The sequence below is a fragment of the Chaetodon trifascialis genome, chromosome 11 (genome assembly GCF_039877785.1).
Source record: "Chaetodon trifascialis isolate fChaTrf1 chromosome 11, fChaTrf1.hap1, whole genome shotgun sequence".
In the NCBI taxonomy this organism is placed as follows: Eukaryota; Metazoa; Chordata; class Actinopteri; order Chaetodontiformes; family Chaetodontidae; genus Chaetodon; species Chaetodon trifascialis.
Genome location: NC_092066.1, coordinates 16,611,728 through 16,632,462, shown reverse-complemented (window position 1 = coordinate 16,632,462; position 20,735 = coordinate 16,611,728). Strand labels below are relative to the sequence as shown.

General features: G+C 41.6%; 2 protein-coding genes across 2 annotated transcripts; both read right to left on the bottom strand.

Moving 5' to 3' along the window:
• Window positions 1-2,264: 2,264 nt before the first annotated feature.
• Window positions 2,265-8,596, bottom strand: cnn2 (calponin 2). The gene is made up of 7 exons (XM_070974978.1): window positions 8,424-8,596; window positions 5,818-5,939; window positions 5,627-5,693; window positions 5,036-5,173; window positions 4,823-4,939; window positions 4,008-4,154; window positions 2,265-3,693 (listed from the first exon to the last, which is right to left on the bottom strand). The coding sequence occupies exons 1-7, from the start codon at window positions 8,478-8,480 to the stop codon at window positions 3,388-3,390; spliced, it is 954 nt and encodes a 317-aa protein (XP_070831079.1). The 5' UTR covers window positions 8,481-8,596; the 3' UTR covers window positions 2,265-3,387.
• A 4,199-nt stretch (window positions 8,597-12,795) lies between these two features.
• On the bottom strand, window positions 12,796-16,328 carry crsp7 (cofactor required for Sp1 transcriptional activation, subunit 7). Its single transcript, XM_070974280.1, has 3 exons — window positions 16,008-16,328; window positions 14,882-14,956; window positions 12,796-14,789 (listed from the first exon to the last, which is right to left on the bottom strand). The coding sequence occupies exons 1-3, from the start codon at window positions 16,323-16,325 to the stop codon at window positions 13,029-13,031; spliced, it is 2,154 nt and encodes a 717-aa protein (XP_070830381.1). The 5' UTR covers window positions 16,326-16,328; the 3' UTR covers window positions 12,796-13,028.
• Window positions 16,329-20,735: the final 4,407 nt, after the last annotated feature.

The window sequence follows — 20,735 nt, the reverse complement described above, 5'->3', positions numbered from 1 at the left end:
CATAGCAATGAGGAAGTGGGAACATACTCAGCGATATTTCACTGAATCAGCCTCAAACTTCATATGGTTATTAATGGACCAATCCTGATCACACCTGTGTAACATCCATGAGTCATTGCCAAAGCGCCACCTGTTTCCTGTTGCCAAGCAACAGGAAACAAGTAATGTATGACAGCCATTATTTGATTTACATGAAGTTTCAACTGCATCGTCTATACTTTATACTGTATATGGCAGCATCATGTATAATTAATGCAGGATCTCTAGTGCCCCATAGTGGGCACAGGAAGTGATATGTACCTCCTGTGGACTGTGATTTAAAAGGCCTGAGATGTTGTGGGGGTGGAGCTGGACCCTCCGGAGGCAGCCAGAGAGGAGGATGCTGTCCAAGTTAATTTTCATTCTGGACCATTTGTCCCACCCACTCCATGACTTGCTGGACAAGCAGAGGATTTCATTCAGTGGCAGACTCATGTCCCCGAGATGAACCACAGAACGCCTCAGGAAGTCATCAAACTTTTTAACTCCTCCCTCAGAGAGTCAGTCACTCTGAGTCAGTAGACTGGCACCCTGGACTGACTGGTCGGACTACCTCACAACTGTAATAATGTCATTAACATGTGCGATTATTCACCTGTGCTGGGCTGTGCAAAAACACATAGCGCTGAAAAATAATATTGCTAATGGGAGAAACTGGAAATTGCAGGAGAATTGAGAATTGCACATGGTTTAAGTGTTTTTCAGTATTGCAAAATAGATAAAAAGATATGGAACACGGTGTATAAAAAGAAAAATATGTATATGTCACAGTATATTGAGTGTCTTACCTGCTGCCGTTTTCCTTCATATGGTCATATGTTCAGTCAGTACTTTTCCACTCTCACTCCACTGCCAGCCATGCCTACCTGACCACTCACCTGCCCCTCACCTGAGATTCACTCTAAATCAGTCCAGTATTTAAGATGCTCTCCCACAATCACTCAGTGCCAGATTGTTCTTTGTTTCCGTGCAAGACTCTCCAGCAATTACTATTGGACTGATCTCTCCAGAAACATAAAATCACACAGCAGTGCAGAAACAGTATGTACACACAGTGCTACAGTAAACAGTATTAGAGTTGGACGGTGCGATCACAGGTTTTAGATGCACCACAGAGTCATGAAATGTTTTTATCAGTGTCCTACACACTCCAAAGCACCTCAGTCTTCTTAGCAGATGGAGATGACTTTGGCCCTTCCTGTACAGGACATCTGTGTTGTTAGTCCACTCCAGTTTGTTGTTGAGGTTAATATTATTATCATCATCATTATTTATAATTCTTAATAATTATTCTAATTAGTTAGGATTATTACAATATACTATAATTACTAAATATATATATTGTTATTATGGGTAGTATTATAGTCTTGGTATTAGCAGCAGTAGTATTCTGTTATTATTATGTATGTTCTTATTACTTGATGTAGAATGTTGTATTTCTGCATGTACGGCTGCTGTGTATACTGTGTACTTGTATATTGCACATAGTTTACATTTTCACATTTAGGTATTTCATATTGTTCACTATTTATAGTTGATTTATAGTGTTCTATTGTGTACATATTTTTACATATTCTCTATGACATTTTTATTTCTTTTCTAATTCTATTAATGTTGGAGCAACTGCAACCAACCCAAAATCCAATCAAGTATTCTGATTCACAAAGTGTCCAGTAGACCTGAAGATCCAGAGCCAGGTCAGCCAGCCTACAGGAACGAGGCCATTGCAACCCCCCTGTTGTGCCCCCCAGGCTCATGTGGGTGTGAGGGCCAACACTGCTTGCAGCTTTAATAGAGTTGTTCACAAAACATAATAATTGAATTTTAATTCAGTTGTTTCTTATATGTCGCTTAAATAAATGTTCAGTGCTCTGAGGACCACTAATGAAATCCCATTTTGACATGGAGGTAGAAATCTCAAGAGATACACATCTCAAAACCTGAACAGTTCAAAGCAATACCATCTGTATGTGAGGAAAAAGTGTTTACCCAACCTTTTACAAACACACCACAGGTCTGTTTTACAAAGACTTGCAGTGTTATACAGTAGGTGCATAGTAATGTAGTAACAACCTGTTTCATAACCTTTCCTGTTTCATTTGTCCTCTATCAGTTATCATTTTTTATGGCTCCATGCAACTTAACAAAGCTACACTGCTGCAGATTAAGAAACAGCTCTCAGACCCGTCCTTTGTGCCAAGTATTAAAAACAAACTAACACGTGATAATGAATACACATTTTTATTACACTGTATTCACAAAGACATACTTCTCAATTCAAACATTTTTCCATTGGCATAAAGGATATTCCAGAGGAAAACGTATAGTCCAAAACCAAATGTTATTCAGAGTCAAAGTACAAAACAGCCCCCATTTAAAAATTACAAATATGCATAAATAATAATGATCCAATATAATTTTATTATTAGTTTGCATTTCAACCGATATTTAATAATGATACTTTAACATTACTCACTGAAAAAAGGAATCCAGTATTCTTGCTTGGAATGTTCAAACCTCACTTGAGTATTACTTTGTCCTCCCCCACCGCCTCTAATCCAAAGAAAACAAGCTAAACTCCAGTTGGACTGGTTATGAAAACAAAGGAAATATTTCCTCCATTAAAAAAAAGAAAAACTGAAATCAGCAAGAAAAATAGACAAAGTAAAAAAGGTACAACTGGTTTGTTAAAAAAAACACAAAACATTTTGTTTCCTCGTCTGTCTGAGTTTATGACTGTATATGTCCATGATCAATACTGAAGGAATGAAGGAGATACTGAAGAAGTCAAACACAATCAAATGCACATTGTCATTCACAGGAATCTTGTTTACACAGATGATACAGCTGGTACACATTAACACGAACACGGGCGCTTTGTTCAAACCCAGATGCACTTTCTTATCAACTGTTACAAAGAAAAAAGAAAAAAAAACTTCCTAATGTCTCATCCTTAGTTTCATTTCATGCTGCCCTTTTAAAACCTGGGGATCTCCCTTAATGTAACCAATGAGTCAGCAAAAAACACAGGGGAAAAAAGAGAAGAGGGGCTTTGGCACATTAAAAACATCCCTGGGATAGAAAACTAGCCAAGCCCAAAAGACTGGCTTTTATGGTCATTTTAAATATAAAAGTCACAGAAATGCAGCTCATCATGATATGTGTAACATTGGTTTTGCACAAATAGGGGTAAAGAAACATTATCAGACAATACTAAAGAGGATACGACCCCAAAAAACAGGGCGATATCCTATGGATATAAAAATAAACCACCTGCCTTGAAATTTCTTGCAGAGGATCCTTCCTTTATGCAATCTCTCTTTCCCTTCCTCATCTCCTTCCTTCCTCCTAGTAATCTGTCCCATCCTCTTGGTACACCTGCTCTTCTTCCTGGTAACCTTGGTAACCCTCGTCTTGGTAATCTGGCACGTAGTTGCAGTGGATGCCTGCCCCGTTCTGATTGTCTGCAACCTCTCCGGCCTTAGGACAGTACTTGGCGTCATAGATCTGCCGGCCCAGGCCGAAGTTCTGGCCGCTCTGGTTGGCTCCCTGGCTGAAGCCCATCTGTAGGGACATGGTGCTGTTGTCACACTTGTCTGTGCACAGCTTCTGGTCGTAAATGGCACGCCTTGTCCCTGGAGCAGTCATCCCAGCCTGTAGAAGAGACAGAGGAAAAAGAAAATATGAATCACAGATACTTTGTTTCAAGCGTTTTATGATGTTATAACATTTATACAACAGCTATTTTTCTAAACATAGTGCTGATTTCACTGAGCCCACGTGATCAAGTGTCGTTTTTTTTCTCGGTGGAGACAAACCAGGAGTTATAGCTTTCTGCAAGACTAAACATGACACTCATGACAGCAGCTGAAAGATATATGGAAAGGAATATATGATGCCCTGAGGCTCATTTCCACTCGAGTCTTATAACAAAGGATTTATGAGAAGTTGGGAACATGTTGCTGTACCTGGCTCGCCCCCTTGTTGGTTCCCATTTGCAGGCTGATGGTTGTGTTGTCCATGGGGGGCTGGATTTGATTTTTGGGGTCATATAAGTGCCTCCTGGTGCCATAGGCGTTCATACCTGCCTGACTGGCACACTTGTTGGTCCCCATCTAGACAGAAACAGCACAATAAATCCACGTACAGGAGCTGCAATACAAACATTTGCTTTAAAGCCGCAAGCTGCACTTATGCAACATTTTACCAATGTTTGTTGAATGTCACTGCATTTTTCACACTTTCAGCAAGAATGCAGGTGATGTCCATGACACCGTGCAAACATACTTTAAGGATTCAGTTGGCTATGAGTACTTGACACTTGCGAACAGTATGTTGAGTTGTCCTCACTGTTTTCTTAGGTCTTACCTACTCAACATCTTTCTTGGTGACAGAAACAGTAACAAAACAGAGGCTTTAAAAGCAGTGAGAGCAACAAGCAGCTCTTCAACACAAGCGTATTCTGTTTGACATGAGATCATGACAGTCTGGTTTCGCAATAGTTTCACACGTGTATTGAGCCCAGTGCCTCAAGCGTGCAACATGCCTCACCTCCATTAGATCCTGCCAAAAATACCAAGTTAATCAGCTGTAAATAGTCTTGAGTAATATTTCACTGTTTTCCTTCATTGACAGCTGTCCTCACATTTCATTTTTACCAGTGTCAGACAAACTTCATTAATGTGATGCGCTGACTTTAAAATGAAATAAATGGTGGTTTAAATGAAGGAGTGAGTGTACACTGCAGTCATTTTCACTACAGAATTTCGAACAAAAACTATACCTGCAGGCCAATGACACACTGTCCAGCCTTCATCTTCTCCTCATTAAACATCCTCTCCTGCTTGTCTGCATACTTCACCCCGATGTCCACCCGTGACTGGCAGCCCTTGGTCTTGGCCTGAGACAAGAGCACAGAAGGTTGTCATAAAAACAAGAATAATTTTAACTTTTAGGAACACATCCCCAGTGTCAGCATGTGATTTTTAAGACTCACCATGCTAGCGAGTGCGAGCAGTGTTGTCTGGACCTGCGTCATGTTGCCGTTCTCAAACAGGTCGTTGGCTTCAAAGATATCATGAGGCTTCAGGCCGAACGCTGTGATAGCTTTGATGAAGTTCGTCAGGTTCTCCAGCTAAAACCAAACCGATTTCAAAGAAGATTAGTCACTAAGTGTGTGCACAATTCACGTGAGAATTTCTCTCTGTTTGCACAACATCTTAAATATACTTATGAGAAAGATGCAGTCACTTAGCTCTAAAAACAGTTTGTATTTGCAACATGCAGCCAGTCTCAAATGAGGGAGTGCTTAATGCGACCGGTCACACCCAAGTAAAGAAACCAGTTTTAGAAACGGCTCTAAAGCAGTGGCTGTAAAACCAAAAGAAGCTTGCAACACTGCCAACATGCAAGCATTACCATGAGCTAGCATGATTCAGTGTGCTGACATCCCAACACCCAGAGCACAATGTGACAGCACAGGGAATCATTTGTCAGCTACGTACAAAAGCAATTCTCTAACTGTGTGCAAACAATTAGATGCTGCACCCTCAGCTGGTTAAAAAGCACGTGTCATCATCTCATTCACCTGATGCCAGTTCAGCGCCGAATGGTTGATCTTTTTCACGGGGTTGTTTGCAAGTTTGTTGATAAGTCTGTAAGGGGAAAAAAAAGCAGAGAAAGAAAAGAGGAAAATATTGAAGTTTTCCAAAACCACCATACGTAATAAAAAGTGATGGCCCAGACCCTGATGGCACAGTGTACCGCAGTGCTGCTTACTCGCACAGAATGACTCCATTCTTCAAGCCTTTCTGGAAGTCGGGGCCGATGGAAGCGCCAGTGACATCTTCAATCCAAATCCTCAACTCCTCTTCTTTCTGAAGGTCATACTTCTGAGCGATCTGGTTGGGCAAAGAGGTCAAAGGTCACATGTGTTCCACGAGCTGCGATAACAGCCAGTAGGTGAGCAGTTAAAACAGTAAACACATTCAGAGTTCATCACAGACGTGAAAAACGATCACCCTGTCCACAATGACCTCCCCCTCCAAACTGATGACTGAGCTGCATTTATAACAACGGCAGCACTGTGGGTAATAATACATCACATAATACTTCAATATTTGTCTTCAAACGTTTATTATGACTGCGTGTTATCATGTTTCATGGTCAGCCCTGGATTTCACTTTGCCTCAGCATGGCATGCTGCAGCTACTGAGGGGGTTTTGTCTTAGCCTTCGGAAATAAAAAAAAAAAAGGTGACACTGACATGACCTTACACACACACACACACACACACACACACACACACACACACACACACACACACACACACGGATATCCTGTTTGCTAAACTGCTAAATTCTCCCCTGAAACACAGGAAGGCCATTGCTATGAAGGGGAGGGAGAGTTTAAGGGCCTCAACATGGCACAAAGCTTGACTTTCTATTGAAGGTGTCACGGTTGAGGTGTTACTTTGGTTTACAAGCTTTATTTTTTCACTGATTGATGACGTATGTGTGACAAACACGCTTCGCTGACTCTGACTGAAAGAGGCCATTCAGGAAGATTATTGCGGTCACGTGAACAATGGTTCTGTCAGCTTTATTTTTTCCTCTTTATATTTTGTCCCACAGCAAAGTCAGTGATTAAAACTGAAACAGGTACAGACTTCTTTTTCGGCAAAGAACAAGGTGTTGACTGAGCTCAGAGCGAACTCACAACCAGCCAACAATCCCTCTCTGTCCCGAGGGCAACGAGGGACCCGACCGCAGAGTTTAGCTGACCGTATACATAGAAGCTGGCCACATTCACCTCACAGCTGGTTGTACTCTAAAGGAATGTCTGTCTTCTAATTACATTTCCTTCATTCACTTATCCCCATATTAAAAACAACACTGCCTATTTTAATTGCCCACAAAGAGGCCGACAGATGTAATTTCCAGAGACAAGCTGAACGCAAGGAATTTGCCCCACAGAGGCTGGATGAAAGATCTGAATGAAAGCAACCAGGGCGCCGGGCTGTGCGTGTCAATGCCATGAATGAGTACGGGCCGCAGTGAGGCTCAAAGAAGGTTGCTTACAACAGCTGGACAACTTTAGAGATCACAGTCTAAACTTCAGAGATGCTTGCCGGTGCAGATTTTCTACAGGGGTGGGGGGGGGTGTAAATCCTTAAATGCCTCACATTTCACAGAGATGGCTACGTCACTGACGGCAGGAAATACCATTAAAATCAGCCCCCCCTCCCCCAAATTCAAGGACATCACTGGCAACAGACAGGAAATCTACATGATTTCTGTGTGTCCGGCTCATGTTGTTCTGTAGGGATCTGGGGAGGGGGCGGGACCCCCTCTCTCCTTTGGAATGCAGATGGAAAATAAGAAAAAATCAGCTGAAGTTGAGCTACAGAAACACTGGCAGGTACATGAAAGCTTAGAAACTTACGCATTTTTTACCTTTCAAGTGAGAAAAAGAAACAAACTTTAAAGCAGGAGAGCACACTGGGAAAAAAAACCTACAGTATTACAGAGTTACAACACCTTTGTGTCATATTTAGAAAGAGAAACAGCTCGAGGCTGTGCAGCTCGGTGTGTGAGTAACGCGGTCTGGAGAGTAATCTGCCGCATCACTGGTATTTTAAGTGGATCCGGATGCAGAGATCTGTGCAGGCAGGTCTAAATAAACAAGCGGTTGATTTGTGGGACTTCAGTCTGCACAAGGATTTATTCTGCAGGTCGAAAACTAAATCCTCTCCTGCACTGGTCTGACAAGATTTGAGCGAAGGGAAGTTTTAATCGAGTGAAGCAGCGCGACAACTTACCGCAAGGGGGGACGCAGGGAGGTACTGTCGCAGTTTCAAAGTGGCAATAAAAAAGACCCGATAATGGGGTTGGGTGGCAGTCAAGCCCGGCACCAATACGTGAATTACATTATCTGCTAATGCGGGTCACAACACCGGACAACACGCTGCGCAGTGCGGAGAAAAGTCTGGAAACGGGCAGAACAATTTTGCCACAACGACATATTACTTTGCCAAGAGGAACAACGCCCATAGTCCGATTTAAGTTTGTCTCCTGTGTGGGGGGAAAAAATAATGTAAAACTATAAGATGAATATATGATTTGAAAAGTATTCATCGTCAACTTAACTTTTAGGATAGTTATAGTTTGTTTAAACTTTGAAAAAGCACTTTAAAATCTCTCGTGGAACCGTTATCCCATCCACCTTTGTCTACCTCGTAACCTGTGAGCGCATATCAAAATGGAGGCCAGGTGACCTTCGCCTTCCGAGAAAAGAACAACAGGAGGATGACGAGGGGCGAAAAATGTTCATTACAACTTACTTTATGTGATATGTAAAAAAAAAAAAAAAGTACGAGCACCTACCTTGTTTTTCACCTCCGCTGATAAACCGTAGGCAGGACCCTTGTTAAACGATGCCATTGTCGAAGAGCTGTTGTGCTATAAGCGTCAAAAAAGAGATTCTGTCTGGAGGATAAAATCTGCGCTAAATTATCTGCGACTTTCTCTTCCAATGAAAACTGAGTGCACTAAATACTTCCTTTCTCTTTTACGGCCGCCAATTAGAGCGCTCCCACGGTTCTGCCAAAGAAGGCTGATCGTGAGTCAAGATAGTTCCCTGCTTCAGCGGGTCGGTGCAGCGGCGCGAGGGATGGGCGATATTTAACACGGGACATATGAGCTCATGCTTTAATGAGATAGGAGCACTGGATGACATCACTCAACCGCTCATCTAAAGAAGGGGGGGCTTATTTATTTAAATCGTATGCCTGTGCCAGTTTGAGGGTTTTAACAACCTGGGGGACAGTTTGAAACGTACACATGATGGCAGTGGAGTTAGATATGGCTTTTAAATCTTTATATTATAATTCATATAGATTAGAATTGGCTGTATAAATATGACAAGTTACTCAAATAAATGAATACATGAACAGAGGGATGATGGGCGTTAATACAGAGCTAGAAAATATATTACAACTTTTATAAGCCTACCTTCAAAACGACACGCACCCCCAGAATTAAATTGTATGCAAAGTATCAGCAATTACGGAAGTCCACATCAGTGAATACTCTCACTTTTCCTACCTACTCTTTGGTTATCCGCGTTGTTAATCGATCCTAGGCTCCACCTTTCCCCTTCTCTTCCTTAGGTCGCGATAGAAATCAAAAACTCCTTATATGGAAGGAAACTTCCCAAATTCCTGAATGGTGGGAGTGATCCACTGGTCCCACCCTGCATACCAGACGCGCAGTGGACCAGACAAATTGTCGCACTTTTTTGAGTCACAGTTTGGAGGCACTAAACTAAGTACCATGAGCTACTGAGTTGACGTAATGCCGGTGCTATGTGGTTTTAGATAACAGAGAGTACTTCACATGCCAGGATCTGTGCTGCTGCTCCAGAATTACGCCTGATTTGCAACAGATTACTCGCCATGGTGGATTCCTTCTTCACATATTAATAAGAAAGTTTCAAATTCAACCAGACTGTGAGTTCGGGAGGCCAGGGGATTTCTACAAGGGTCACATAGTCGGTTTCCTCTTGCTACCTTTTTTTTTTTTTTTTTTGCGCAAGTCTGTTCCGCACAGAAACGGCTCTTACAAGATGCAGTCTCGTTACCTCTAAACTTACACGGGTGTCCAGAGCCAGGGACGGAATGCCATCATTAGTGAGGGTACATGACAGCACGTGAAGTACATGACTCCTCACATGACCATCATCAGGAGTGAAGAGAGGCAGGCCCCTACAACTACACCAACATATATTCTTTAAAAGGAAGCCTACACACAACACATACCAAGTTGTTTTCCCAGACCAGCCTTAATCCAGTTACGAACAATGGGGCTTTTGGTAAAGGTGGAGCTTACTGACTACTGGACAGTCAGGGAAATGAAACTGACCCTAGATGCAGCAAGCTGCCTTAAAAACTGACATTAGTTTAAGCTGTTTCTGGTTGCATGGTGCGTTTTAAAACCTGAATTAAAGGGACTTGTGTTGAGGTTTCATGCTGAAATGAACAGAATTAATCGCTGAGGGTGTCCTCTGATATCAAAGCACACATGGATGTATTGTATCTCTCTGCCAACACAAGTGTGCTGTTTCATATCACTACAGCTGAAATAGTTGATTAACTAGTTGATCAACAGAATATTAATCATGTGTTTCTTTGTCACAGATGATTGTAAGTTAAATATGTTTGAGTTTTGAATTGTTCAGACATTTTTTAGCTGTTTTCTGACACAACACAGAATCAATCTTTTGAGTCTATCACCGGCAGATGAATCAATAATGAAATTAATCCCAAATATGTAGAAATCACAATATGAGCAGACTTCAGTGAATTGCACATCTTCAGCCTGACATAATGTTTTGGCTGAGTTCGATACACTGATTCATCCCACTCAACAGACTAACCAGACAAGATGTGAATGTTGAAATGAATGACATAAACCAGGTGTTTCTCCTCAGTGTCTGGACATAAATACAGCTGTGCTTGAAGGTACGTGTCATATGAATACATCACACAGGTGTGTAGAGGACTGATTCAGAGTCTGACTGTAAACACACCTGAAGGGAGGACAAGTTACTCATTCTGATATGAGATTACGTCAGCTCAGGGAGTCATGGCAGGAAGTGACGCATTTATGATCCCTCTGAGCCTGTTTAACACATAGGGATCTATATGCTATCTCTATTGAGGGTAATAGTGCTAATAAAAATGTCACTTTTTTACACACAAGGCCATGTTTTCACAGGGGGTGTTGACAATCACAGGATTCAGCTAACGGAGGATCTAAATCCTGATTATTTTATATAAAAACAGAGGGTCATATATTCTTCACAGGCTGAGAAAAATGATCTCAGTGATCTGAAGTTAGCCCTCTAATGCCACAATTACATCACACACTGATGCAGACAAAGGAGACAAACGGACAATCTGCACCCCCACATGGATGAACTGGGTAAATACAACAAATTACAGCACAATGACACTTACGCAGACTGACCATTCAGCTTCAACAGAGCAAGACATTCAAGGATGACGGCTGTCGTCAAACACAATGGCACTGGAACAGAGTCAGAGGACCGGGCTGAAGGTTTAGATCATTTTATTTTTCAAACAATTGAGAGATGTTAAACATTGAACAAATAAAGATGCCCCAGTCAAAACTCCAGAAAACAGATTCTAATCAACCACTTGTAGCACTTCTCCTTTATTGCCAGCTGTGTTGTTGTGCAGTTTCTCATTGTCTGCAGCTTCACCCTCACTAGATCAGTGTGTACAAAAAGTAACAGAAATGGTGCATATAACAGCGTCGTACTGATCACGGGATTTGGAACGCTCGCACATAAACCCGACTCCGTGGACAGGTGACTCTTATGCGGAAGCAAATCCAGACTTACCATTTACCAAGGCACATTGGTAGGGATGAATGACTGACAGGATGTATGGACAGAGAGGCTGCACAGAAGCCAATCTTAATTTAAGTTGTGAGAAAATGTGGCAGAGACTGATGAGTATAAAGGGAAATCAAAATGAAGCTTTAATTACCACATGGCAAATTCCAAGAAATCTGATGCACACAGCTTTATCTCTTTCTCCCTTTTATGGTTGCTATATTCAAAAATGGTAGCAAGCGTCCAACAAGTTTTCTCAACTCTCAAAAGCAGCTGCTAAAACTTTTAATGTGTCTGAAACTCTGAAGAAACAATTGGCACATAGGTAGTGGGAGTGTCAGCTGCGATTCCCACTTGTATTTATTCGGTGATGAAAGGACCCACAAGTTGTCAGCTGTATAAAAAGTCTCAATCCTGTATATTCCCTAAGGCTGACGAGGGTCGTGAAGGAATTCCAGGAGGCAAACAGTATCTAAAGGAATGGAGACAAAGTGAGTCCCAGCATTCACACCTGTCCTTGTTGTTGCCTCTTTGAAATTATTGATCCAAACTGACATTTTTTAATATTTTATTCTTGGGAGGGAATTAGCGTGTGGGCAGTTGTTCATTTTAGCTGAAATCACTTTAAATTAGCACCACATTACTTTGATGCACTGACACCAAGTGATTTTGCACAATGAATTTCTTCTTGAGAGTTGAGATGGCATGGACATACAAGGCTGCGTGATGAGATAGAGAGCAAAGGGTGAATGAAGGGTGGGGTATGGAATGTTTATGACCATATGCATCGGCCAGTCTTTAAGAAAGACCATGCAAAAAGCATCTGTATGCTCCTTTAACATCGAAGATTAGGCTGACAACATTGTGATGCAAACAGAAAAAATCCCATAAATGAACTGGTCAAAATAAATAGATGCATACATGATAAGAATTTATAATTTACTCTTTATATCTCACATAAAGCTTCTTGTAACTGCCAAATATGGTCCAGTATTTCAAACTCTGGATATGTTAAGCTCTACCTGTGCTAGACGCACTCTACACCTTTCTGGGCACCAACATGGCGGTCTGGACAGGACAGCTAAACCCCAGCCTTCCCTCAAATTTATTTCTAGATTGCAATTCCTCATTAGAAACTACAAGGTAATGAAAAAAGAAAACAGCATCATCCCAGTGAGCCTGAAATAGAGGTATGATTCAGAACATCAAAAATTCACATCACAACACCATTTCTGATCACCTGGGATAATTCTGTCGTCTCTTTTTCGCCGTCAGTGTTAGTAGCAGCACTCTGCATGTAGGGCCTCATCATTCCTGTGGCTTTCAGTTTGAAAAATAAAACAGAAACAGCCCTTGGTATTACAAACTCAACTATTCTTTTAATTTTTACCCTTTTTATACCAATCTCAACAGATTATCACAGAAAGAGAAGAGGCGTGGGGCAGGGGTGGGGGAGTTTAGCAGGCCTGGCTTTTGCCGAACTCACAGTGGACAAACAAAATCACAAAGTATCTGTCTCTGCGGGGAGACACAGAAAGGAGTGGAAAAGGACAGAAACCTTCCCAAACCCCTCAGTCTAGGCAAACATATGGCAGGATGTTCAATTTGCTTTCATCCCCATGAGGGTCCAATGATATGCACTCTGTCCAATCATACCAGGTGCCCTTGGTGTCGTAACAACCGTTCACCCCTGGCCAGTGCTGTGTGTGTATCCTGTCCAGGTCCTCCTCCATCACCTCCCGGCTCATGCCTGGTAAATCCCCAACTGAGCTGTCCGTCTGCAGAACATGTATCTTCCGTGAGTCCTTGATCTCCTGTTCTTCCCTTTTCAGATACTCTGACATGAAAAAGTGTGCACTAGGGGCCTGGACCCCTGAGGAGGTGAGCACATTGCTCTGAAGGTTCAAGTAGGACTGGATGATTTCATTTCTGGACAGCTCCTTCCAGTTCGTTTGATGGAAAGGGTTGGGGCTGGGACCTGGGGCTGCGGCGGGGTTTGGAACTGGGGCTGAAGCTGGAGTTGGGATTGAAGCAGAGGCAGGAACAGGAGCAGGAGCAGGAGCAGGAGCTGGGGCTGGGGCAGCTGGCTGTTGTACAGTGCTTTCAGTTCTCTGCCTAGACTCAGCAGGGTCAGGAGTGGGGGCTTCCTCTGTTTGAGAATGTTCTTTATGGACCAGAGGTTTGATCTGACCTGTGACAGGGTCAAATGTTAGTCTGCGTTCTTTTAACCGTACAGGCTTAGTCGTGTCCTCTATTTTCTGACCATCTAAGTTGACAGAGTAGTCTCTTGATCTGTACTTCCTCCTTTTATGCTCTGAGTTGGGGACCGTTGTCCCATCTGTGTCATCAGACACAGACATGGCTCCCTCAGATGTCGGTCTGTGTAGTTCTGAGTTGTGTTGGGGGTGAGAGGGTGAAGGGGAGACTGAAGGGGATTCCAGTGTTGCAGATAAGTCAGGTGGTGGGCAATGAGAGGGAACTTCTGATGAACTGGCCCAGTGCATTGAAGACCTATGAGAAGAATGTGGCAGCTTGTCAGCGTAAGATGCTTGGGCTGGGGAGGATACAGACTGGGGCAAAGACAGGGGAGAATCCCTTGAAGAAGGGCTTGGGATAGGCATTGCTTTCGGTGCGTATGCTGAAGAGCGCTTGGTCACTGTATCTTGCTTCATGCTCCTTGGACTGGTAGTGAGGCCACGGGGACTTCTGGCTTGATAATATGGCCCTCCTCCCCCTTCATCCAATCTAGCTTGTTGCTGCATCACAGCAACCTTGATCATAGAGGAAGTGCTAGGTAGTTTGGCCACTCCAGGAGAGCTGGGGCGAGGCTTGACCGCATTAACCGGAATTCTGTTGATTTTATCATTATCAAGGTGCTCTATCCGAGATCTGTCAGGAGACGGGACAACTTGCTGGTCGGGCGGGGCATCAGGACTGCCTGCAATCCCATTGGTGGGTGGTGATGAAACAGAGTTATCATATGAAGACATCTTGGAGATTTTTTCTGGTAAGTGCACTCCACTGTCTCTGTGCTCTGCTCGGCGTTTGCGGCTGCTTGATTTCTCAGCTTTTGGTGAGTAAGTGTTGTGAACATCATTTCTGATTTTAACTTCAGGGACACCCTTCCCTGACACAGAGATGTCAGGAGGGGAGGCCTCTGTTCTGCAGGGATGAGAACTGCCATTGGTAGACCCAGGGGCAGTCGCAACCACAGCTGGTCCAGGTTCAATCAGCTTTTGCCAGTTCCTTAAGAGTTTCTTAGCACGCTTGGCAAGGTCTTCATCCTTGGTCTTCTTCCTTACATCATTGATCAATTTTCCAAGTCGAGTTTCCTGTATAGATCATGTGTGTCAAAAATTAGAAACATGTTAAGCAACACAATGCCTACATGACACAGTAGTTCAGGTGTGGTCAACTGTCTTACCTCAAGTGCTTCTTTGGTGATGGGATACTTCTCAAGACAGGAAATTACCTCCAACACAGCCACCATATTGCATATCTGTGCAGAGCACAAACAAACATTTTATAATACTTCACCTACTTTGTTGCTCACACAAAAAGAAGATTTAGTATTAGTATCAAATCACCATCAACAGAAGAGTTTAAGAGAATCTCAATCACAGTCTTGAAATACTAGAAGACAATGCAAATGGCTGATACTGACATGATTAGCCAATTTTTCTATATTACTGTCATGGTTATAAACACTCTAGTATTTGGAAAAGGTACTGAATCGTCTTTACAACGCGCGTGAGTAGGGGGAAAGTTAGCTTACAAATTAGCTTAGGGACCATTAGCTTGTCTGTCTGCTTCAGATCGACACAACGACGTTAAAAAGTAAAGATGGTATAGTGTCAACCCAAAAAACCTTCATCATTGCAAACGTTTTAACAAAAGTGTAGCACTAGGGCAAAGACTGGAGGCAAGAAATGCTCAACTTTAATTTGAGTGAGTTTCTTATCCTTTCGAGAAAGTCAGCCAGCGTTTGAATGTCGGCGGACTTACCTGCGTTAGCTTATTTGGCTACTGCTAGCATTTAACTAACTTGAGAGAGAAGGATCCGACTATTTCCTAAAACGTAGCTATTCCGGCTAAGAGTTTGCTAGCTACCTCCCAGTTCGATAACAAGGTATAGTTAGCGCGAACAAAGAAATGCTGACCCATTAGTAGATAATTATGTAGTAAAATAAGTAATTCGGTGACACTTGTATGCATTTTACACCTTCAAGTCGTAAAATACTTCAAACCCGCTTAGGTGTTACGGCTAGGCTAGCAGCTAGCATGCTATATAAACCAGCTAACGCCAGGCTAATTTCTAACCCAGGGAGTGCTTCTGCTAAGGTAGCCTGCAAGCTGTCAAATCGAAAGCTCAGCGTCTCCATCTTTCCAAGTCATTTGACACATCGGTGCCAAACTAAATCGTAAATCACGCATTTTAAAAGACATTGGAACAATTAGTTGACAGCTGTTGGGTGAACTGCCTTGTCAAGTTTGCCGGAGTGCAGGTAAACAAGCTAACGTTAGCCACCTAGCCTGCTAGCATTACTCACATTGCTCTGACTGTCGATGGCCTGCAGCAGCCGGTCCCTCATCTGCTGCGGGGTTGCTGAGACCGTTGTCATTGCCTGTTTGGTGCGATCCGGAGGATGGAGGGAGGAATCCTCCAAAATGAAAACCGGGTGACAATGATGACTCAAAAGCCGGTGCGGTAACTCGTCAGGCGTCCGAACAGCATATTTTTCTGTCGCCTGCGCGCTAGAAGGCTCCGTTTTTCTCACATGGAGTAGGAAATGTGTGCGCTGTGTTGACCGTTGGCTGCTGCCTCCTCGGCGCTCGAGCAACTCACTACCAGCTGCTGGATCTCTCATCGGCCTCCTGCTGCATGCTGGGATACGACGAACGCGCTTTGACGTCTGCACGTAGCCAAGTAAACATCCCTGCCGCCCGTCCACCTATACTTCTGGGTATACCCATGGACGTGTTAAGAGTGTATCTCACTGCTTCTGATCTCTTATACCAATATATCAGTGGTTTGTAACAGAATTTTAAGCAGCCGATTAAATGATAAAGTAATGATGAATAAAAAGGTCCATCACAGTCTCTCATAGTCTAAGATGAAATTCTTTATTTTATCTGACCAACTGTCCAAATCCCAAAGTTATTCAGTTCATAGTGATGCTAAGCAGATAATACTCACATTTGAAAAGGTGGGACCAGATTTTGTTATAGCATTTTGGCTTGACAATCGATAATTCTCTGATATTCAAAAGGAATAGAAAACATTCCAAACACCTGAAAAATTAGAGGAGTACAAAAGATCACTTATTTTTCAATCATCAATCAGTAAGAGGCGACAAGTTTCACTTTCACTCTTCCTAGAGGAGAGAATCACATCAGAATCTGATGACAGATTTGAGGCCAACTGTGGCTTAAGTTGTTTTTTTTTTCCATTTCTTGTCACAGTAACCACAAACACACACCCACACCCACACACAGCCTGCAATATCTCTCAGCAATCATACATGCCTGCTAGAACATCAACACTGGTCACTTTTGAGGTAGACATTCAAATACTTGTTTGATTTGGATGTGTTTACCACAGTCTGTAAGTTATCATGAATGATCAATGCTGATGACTTTAACTTGCAGCATTTCACCAGCAGATGGAGTCCCGCAGTTTCTTTAAGAGGGGACAGCTAAAAGAGCACAGCCCATCACTGCTGACTGAGGTCAAATACAAAGCAGACAGGAGGCTGCAGCACTGGACCACAGTGACTGTAAGACAGCAGTGATGGAAAAGCTCAGGAACCCCAGGGAGTGAGATCAGGCTGATCATACGGGGATCAGTCATTTGTAGTTTTAATGTATTGACAGGAGTTTCTACCAAGGTTTTCAAGTGGCTCAGTATCTACAAGCAGAAAAACACATTTTCTTACTGTTTGCTAATTTAAAAGTTGTGGTCTAGAATTATTAGGGAAGCAAAAATGGGAGAGACAGCTTAGGATTTGTCTGCTGTAATAAAGTGTTAAACTTCTTGGCAGCCAATAACTGATAACTGTCCCGAGTCCCGACATAATCATGAGGGTCATTACAATCATGACCCATACCTTTGTAGATAAGTCAGTTACACCAGTCATCCGGTCATTACTTCTGTCATCCCACATGCAAAATGTCCAGCGTCAACTCATTAAAACTGTTTGTGTGGACAGAGTGGGAGAGGGAGGGCAAATGCTGGGCGTGAAGCTGTGGAGTGGGTGAGAAAGTCTAAATCATGCCAGTTATGGGGGCTGTAATGTTCATGTTAACTCCTGTTTTAGTTCAGTTTTCTAGTGCTTTTTGTAGTTCACCTCATGACAACGAAATACAATGGAACAAACGTCTTTGCTTATTCAGATATATTTATTTTCATCTCATTTACAAATAATAATGCAAAGATACAAAGACAGAAGCCTTCACACGAGAAAAATACATCAGGTACAGTTCAAACAGAAGCGGATTTCATCTTTAATATAGCACACATTTACAGCCAACTTGGATTCTTTTGGTCCGATTTGACAGTTAAAATAGAAAACACACAATTTGAAGAACAAGATTTAAACCAGTAATTTTTAAAGGGTTAGCTCAAAAAAGTACCAACTTGCCAAGCTGTGCTGCAGAATGCTAGATTTTGCATATTCAATGAGCATAATGTTTCCTGTTGCTGTGAGTGTACTATCGGGGCTTAGTGCACCCCTTCACGGCAGTAAAATGCACATGCAGTGTTCAGCACCACTGCACTCAGAAACAAAATACATTATATAACAATTTAGCTGCCATTGTATGAGGCTTGAACCAGCAGTGGGCTGTCCTCAGAATGCACACAAGGATTCATAGATGTGGGTGACCCACCGAGTGACTGTACACGACTATGACTCCATTTCATCTTCCTGATTCAGTTTGTGTTTTAACATGTTGCGTCACAAAGTCAATCTACATATATCTGTATATAGCCTGACTGTACACTATTTGTATCTGCTATTCATGGTATTTCTTACTGTATGTATATGTTATTTCTCAGACAAAATGTATATAGTAATATTCACTACAAAATAGTGTTTTGACAGCAGATTCGTAAAACAAAGGCAAAACAAAAATACTTAATTTAAAGCAAAATACACTATGTCAAGATATTTTCTGAGATATTTTGGCAGCATCATGCCAAAAAGAGACTTCGCAGGTAGTGGTCGGGATATTTGAATCACATATTTTTTCAAGTTATGCTGCAAGAATTTCAGTGATTATGTTCAATGTAAACAATGCATTGATAGGTTCATAGTTCATCTATGAAGTATTTTGACCCCAATAAAATATTTTGAAAAACAAAAGGAGAGGATGTGTTTCAACAGTTGGAAGGCTAAAATGTTTTCTCTCATTTATGGCTGTTTTGAACTTTGGCTTTTTGGTTCAACTGTTGATTTAACACTTGAATAAAGAGAAGAGGATACAGTGCAGATGATAGATTTACTAAAAAACTAAATTCAATAAAGTCTTAATAGTACCTATTCTGTTAAAAAAAAACTACTTGTGATGGCATATAGATGCTCATAGCAAGTACATAAGAAGGGGGATTTCTGCAGAATGAAAGTCTGTAAGTTAAATAAAAAGTGCTTTCAGAGCATCGAAATGCATGTGGATGACGTCCAACAGAAATATAATTATGTTTTAATTTAAAAAAACCTCACAAAATAGATAATTATGGTCATATATTGAAATTATTCTCATACAATTGAAATTACATTACTGATTCACTGTTAAATTTCAATAGCAAAACTATTTTGCTATTCTACACTGCAAGTGGTTCATATGTAGTCTGTTATTCCAGATACAATATTAAACATATTTAAGGAGAGAAAAACAAACATTGCTCTGTTGTAAACGCTTGTCTCTGTAAACACTGGTATAATACCAATGGATACCTGAACGTTGATGCATAAAAAGGTGGCAGTAACAGGCAACACAGCAGTCGGAGCTATCTACATGTGCACAAAAAAAAAAAAAAAAGATGTCAGGCTCACTGTAAAGTCTGAGGTCCAGCAGAGAGTAAAGAGCCACAACGACATATTGCAGCACAGTATTTCTCAGTGCATTTTCTCACTTTGACATCATATCACATAAAGCACGAAAAACATTGTTCCTACCATACAGCAATATACAAAGCTAGTCTAGATTTACCATGACATAATAAAACTCTGCAGGGGTTGCACAGAAAATAAGCACATATTGTATATTGCAGTGTAAAACATAGTACCAAACAACAGCTTCTACATGTGCATAAAAGGCTGATTACGATATTTCTGATGCTTTTAGGCTTCAATTAGCAGATACGTAGCCTACACGTGACGCTGAATTAAAAAGAGACAAAAGACAATATCACCAAACAAGAAAAACAGAACACGCCGACGGACGAAGCTGACCCCACCCTTTAAAGGAGCTAAAACCCAAAAAGTCATAAAGGGGAAAAAACAAGCCCGGAGATTCATGCAGTCACAACATAGTTAAAATAGAAAAAACACGGCATCAAAATCCAGAAACATGATGCATTCAAAACATTGTAGTATTTTCCAAAAAAGAAAGGAAAAAAAAATCTTCAAGCTCAACAACTTAATGTCAACAGTTTTGATTTCCATTATGTGAGAATAATGGTGAGAGGCGCTGGCACAGGAGGACCTTTACACACACACACAATGCTGCAGCTACAGAAAAGCCTCTTTCGTAGTGTGGAGTATTGATGGGAAATGGCTATAGTGTCCTAGAAATGAACCTAAATTCCTTTTACGGGCACTAAGATAATAATTACACCTGGACTGAATTACAATATAAATTCCTTAAAATACTTTTTAGGGATTGATTGATCCCATCTGGCACAGTATTGTGATAATACGCCCTGCACATTTCAAATGTACTCATCTGAGAAATCACACTATACTGTACCTGTATCTTTGACGATTTCAATAATAAACTTTTAATTTGCTATCCAGTGATTAGTGTTAGCATGTTTCTTAGATTAGTGCTTCAGTACAGGAACATGACCAACACACCTCTGATCACCTCTGTCCAAAAATACAAATGCTTTCCCAAATTTAGGAAAAGCTGTGTTACAGTAGACAGCTAACAAAATACTCATCGATTAAGTAAAAACAGCTCTTTTAAATAGACTATCTGTGTATGACTTTCCAAAAATAACTATAATTTAGCTTTTTTCATGTTTTTTTTTTCTTCTTTTTTTTGTTTTTTTTTTT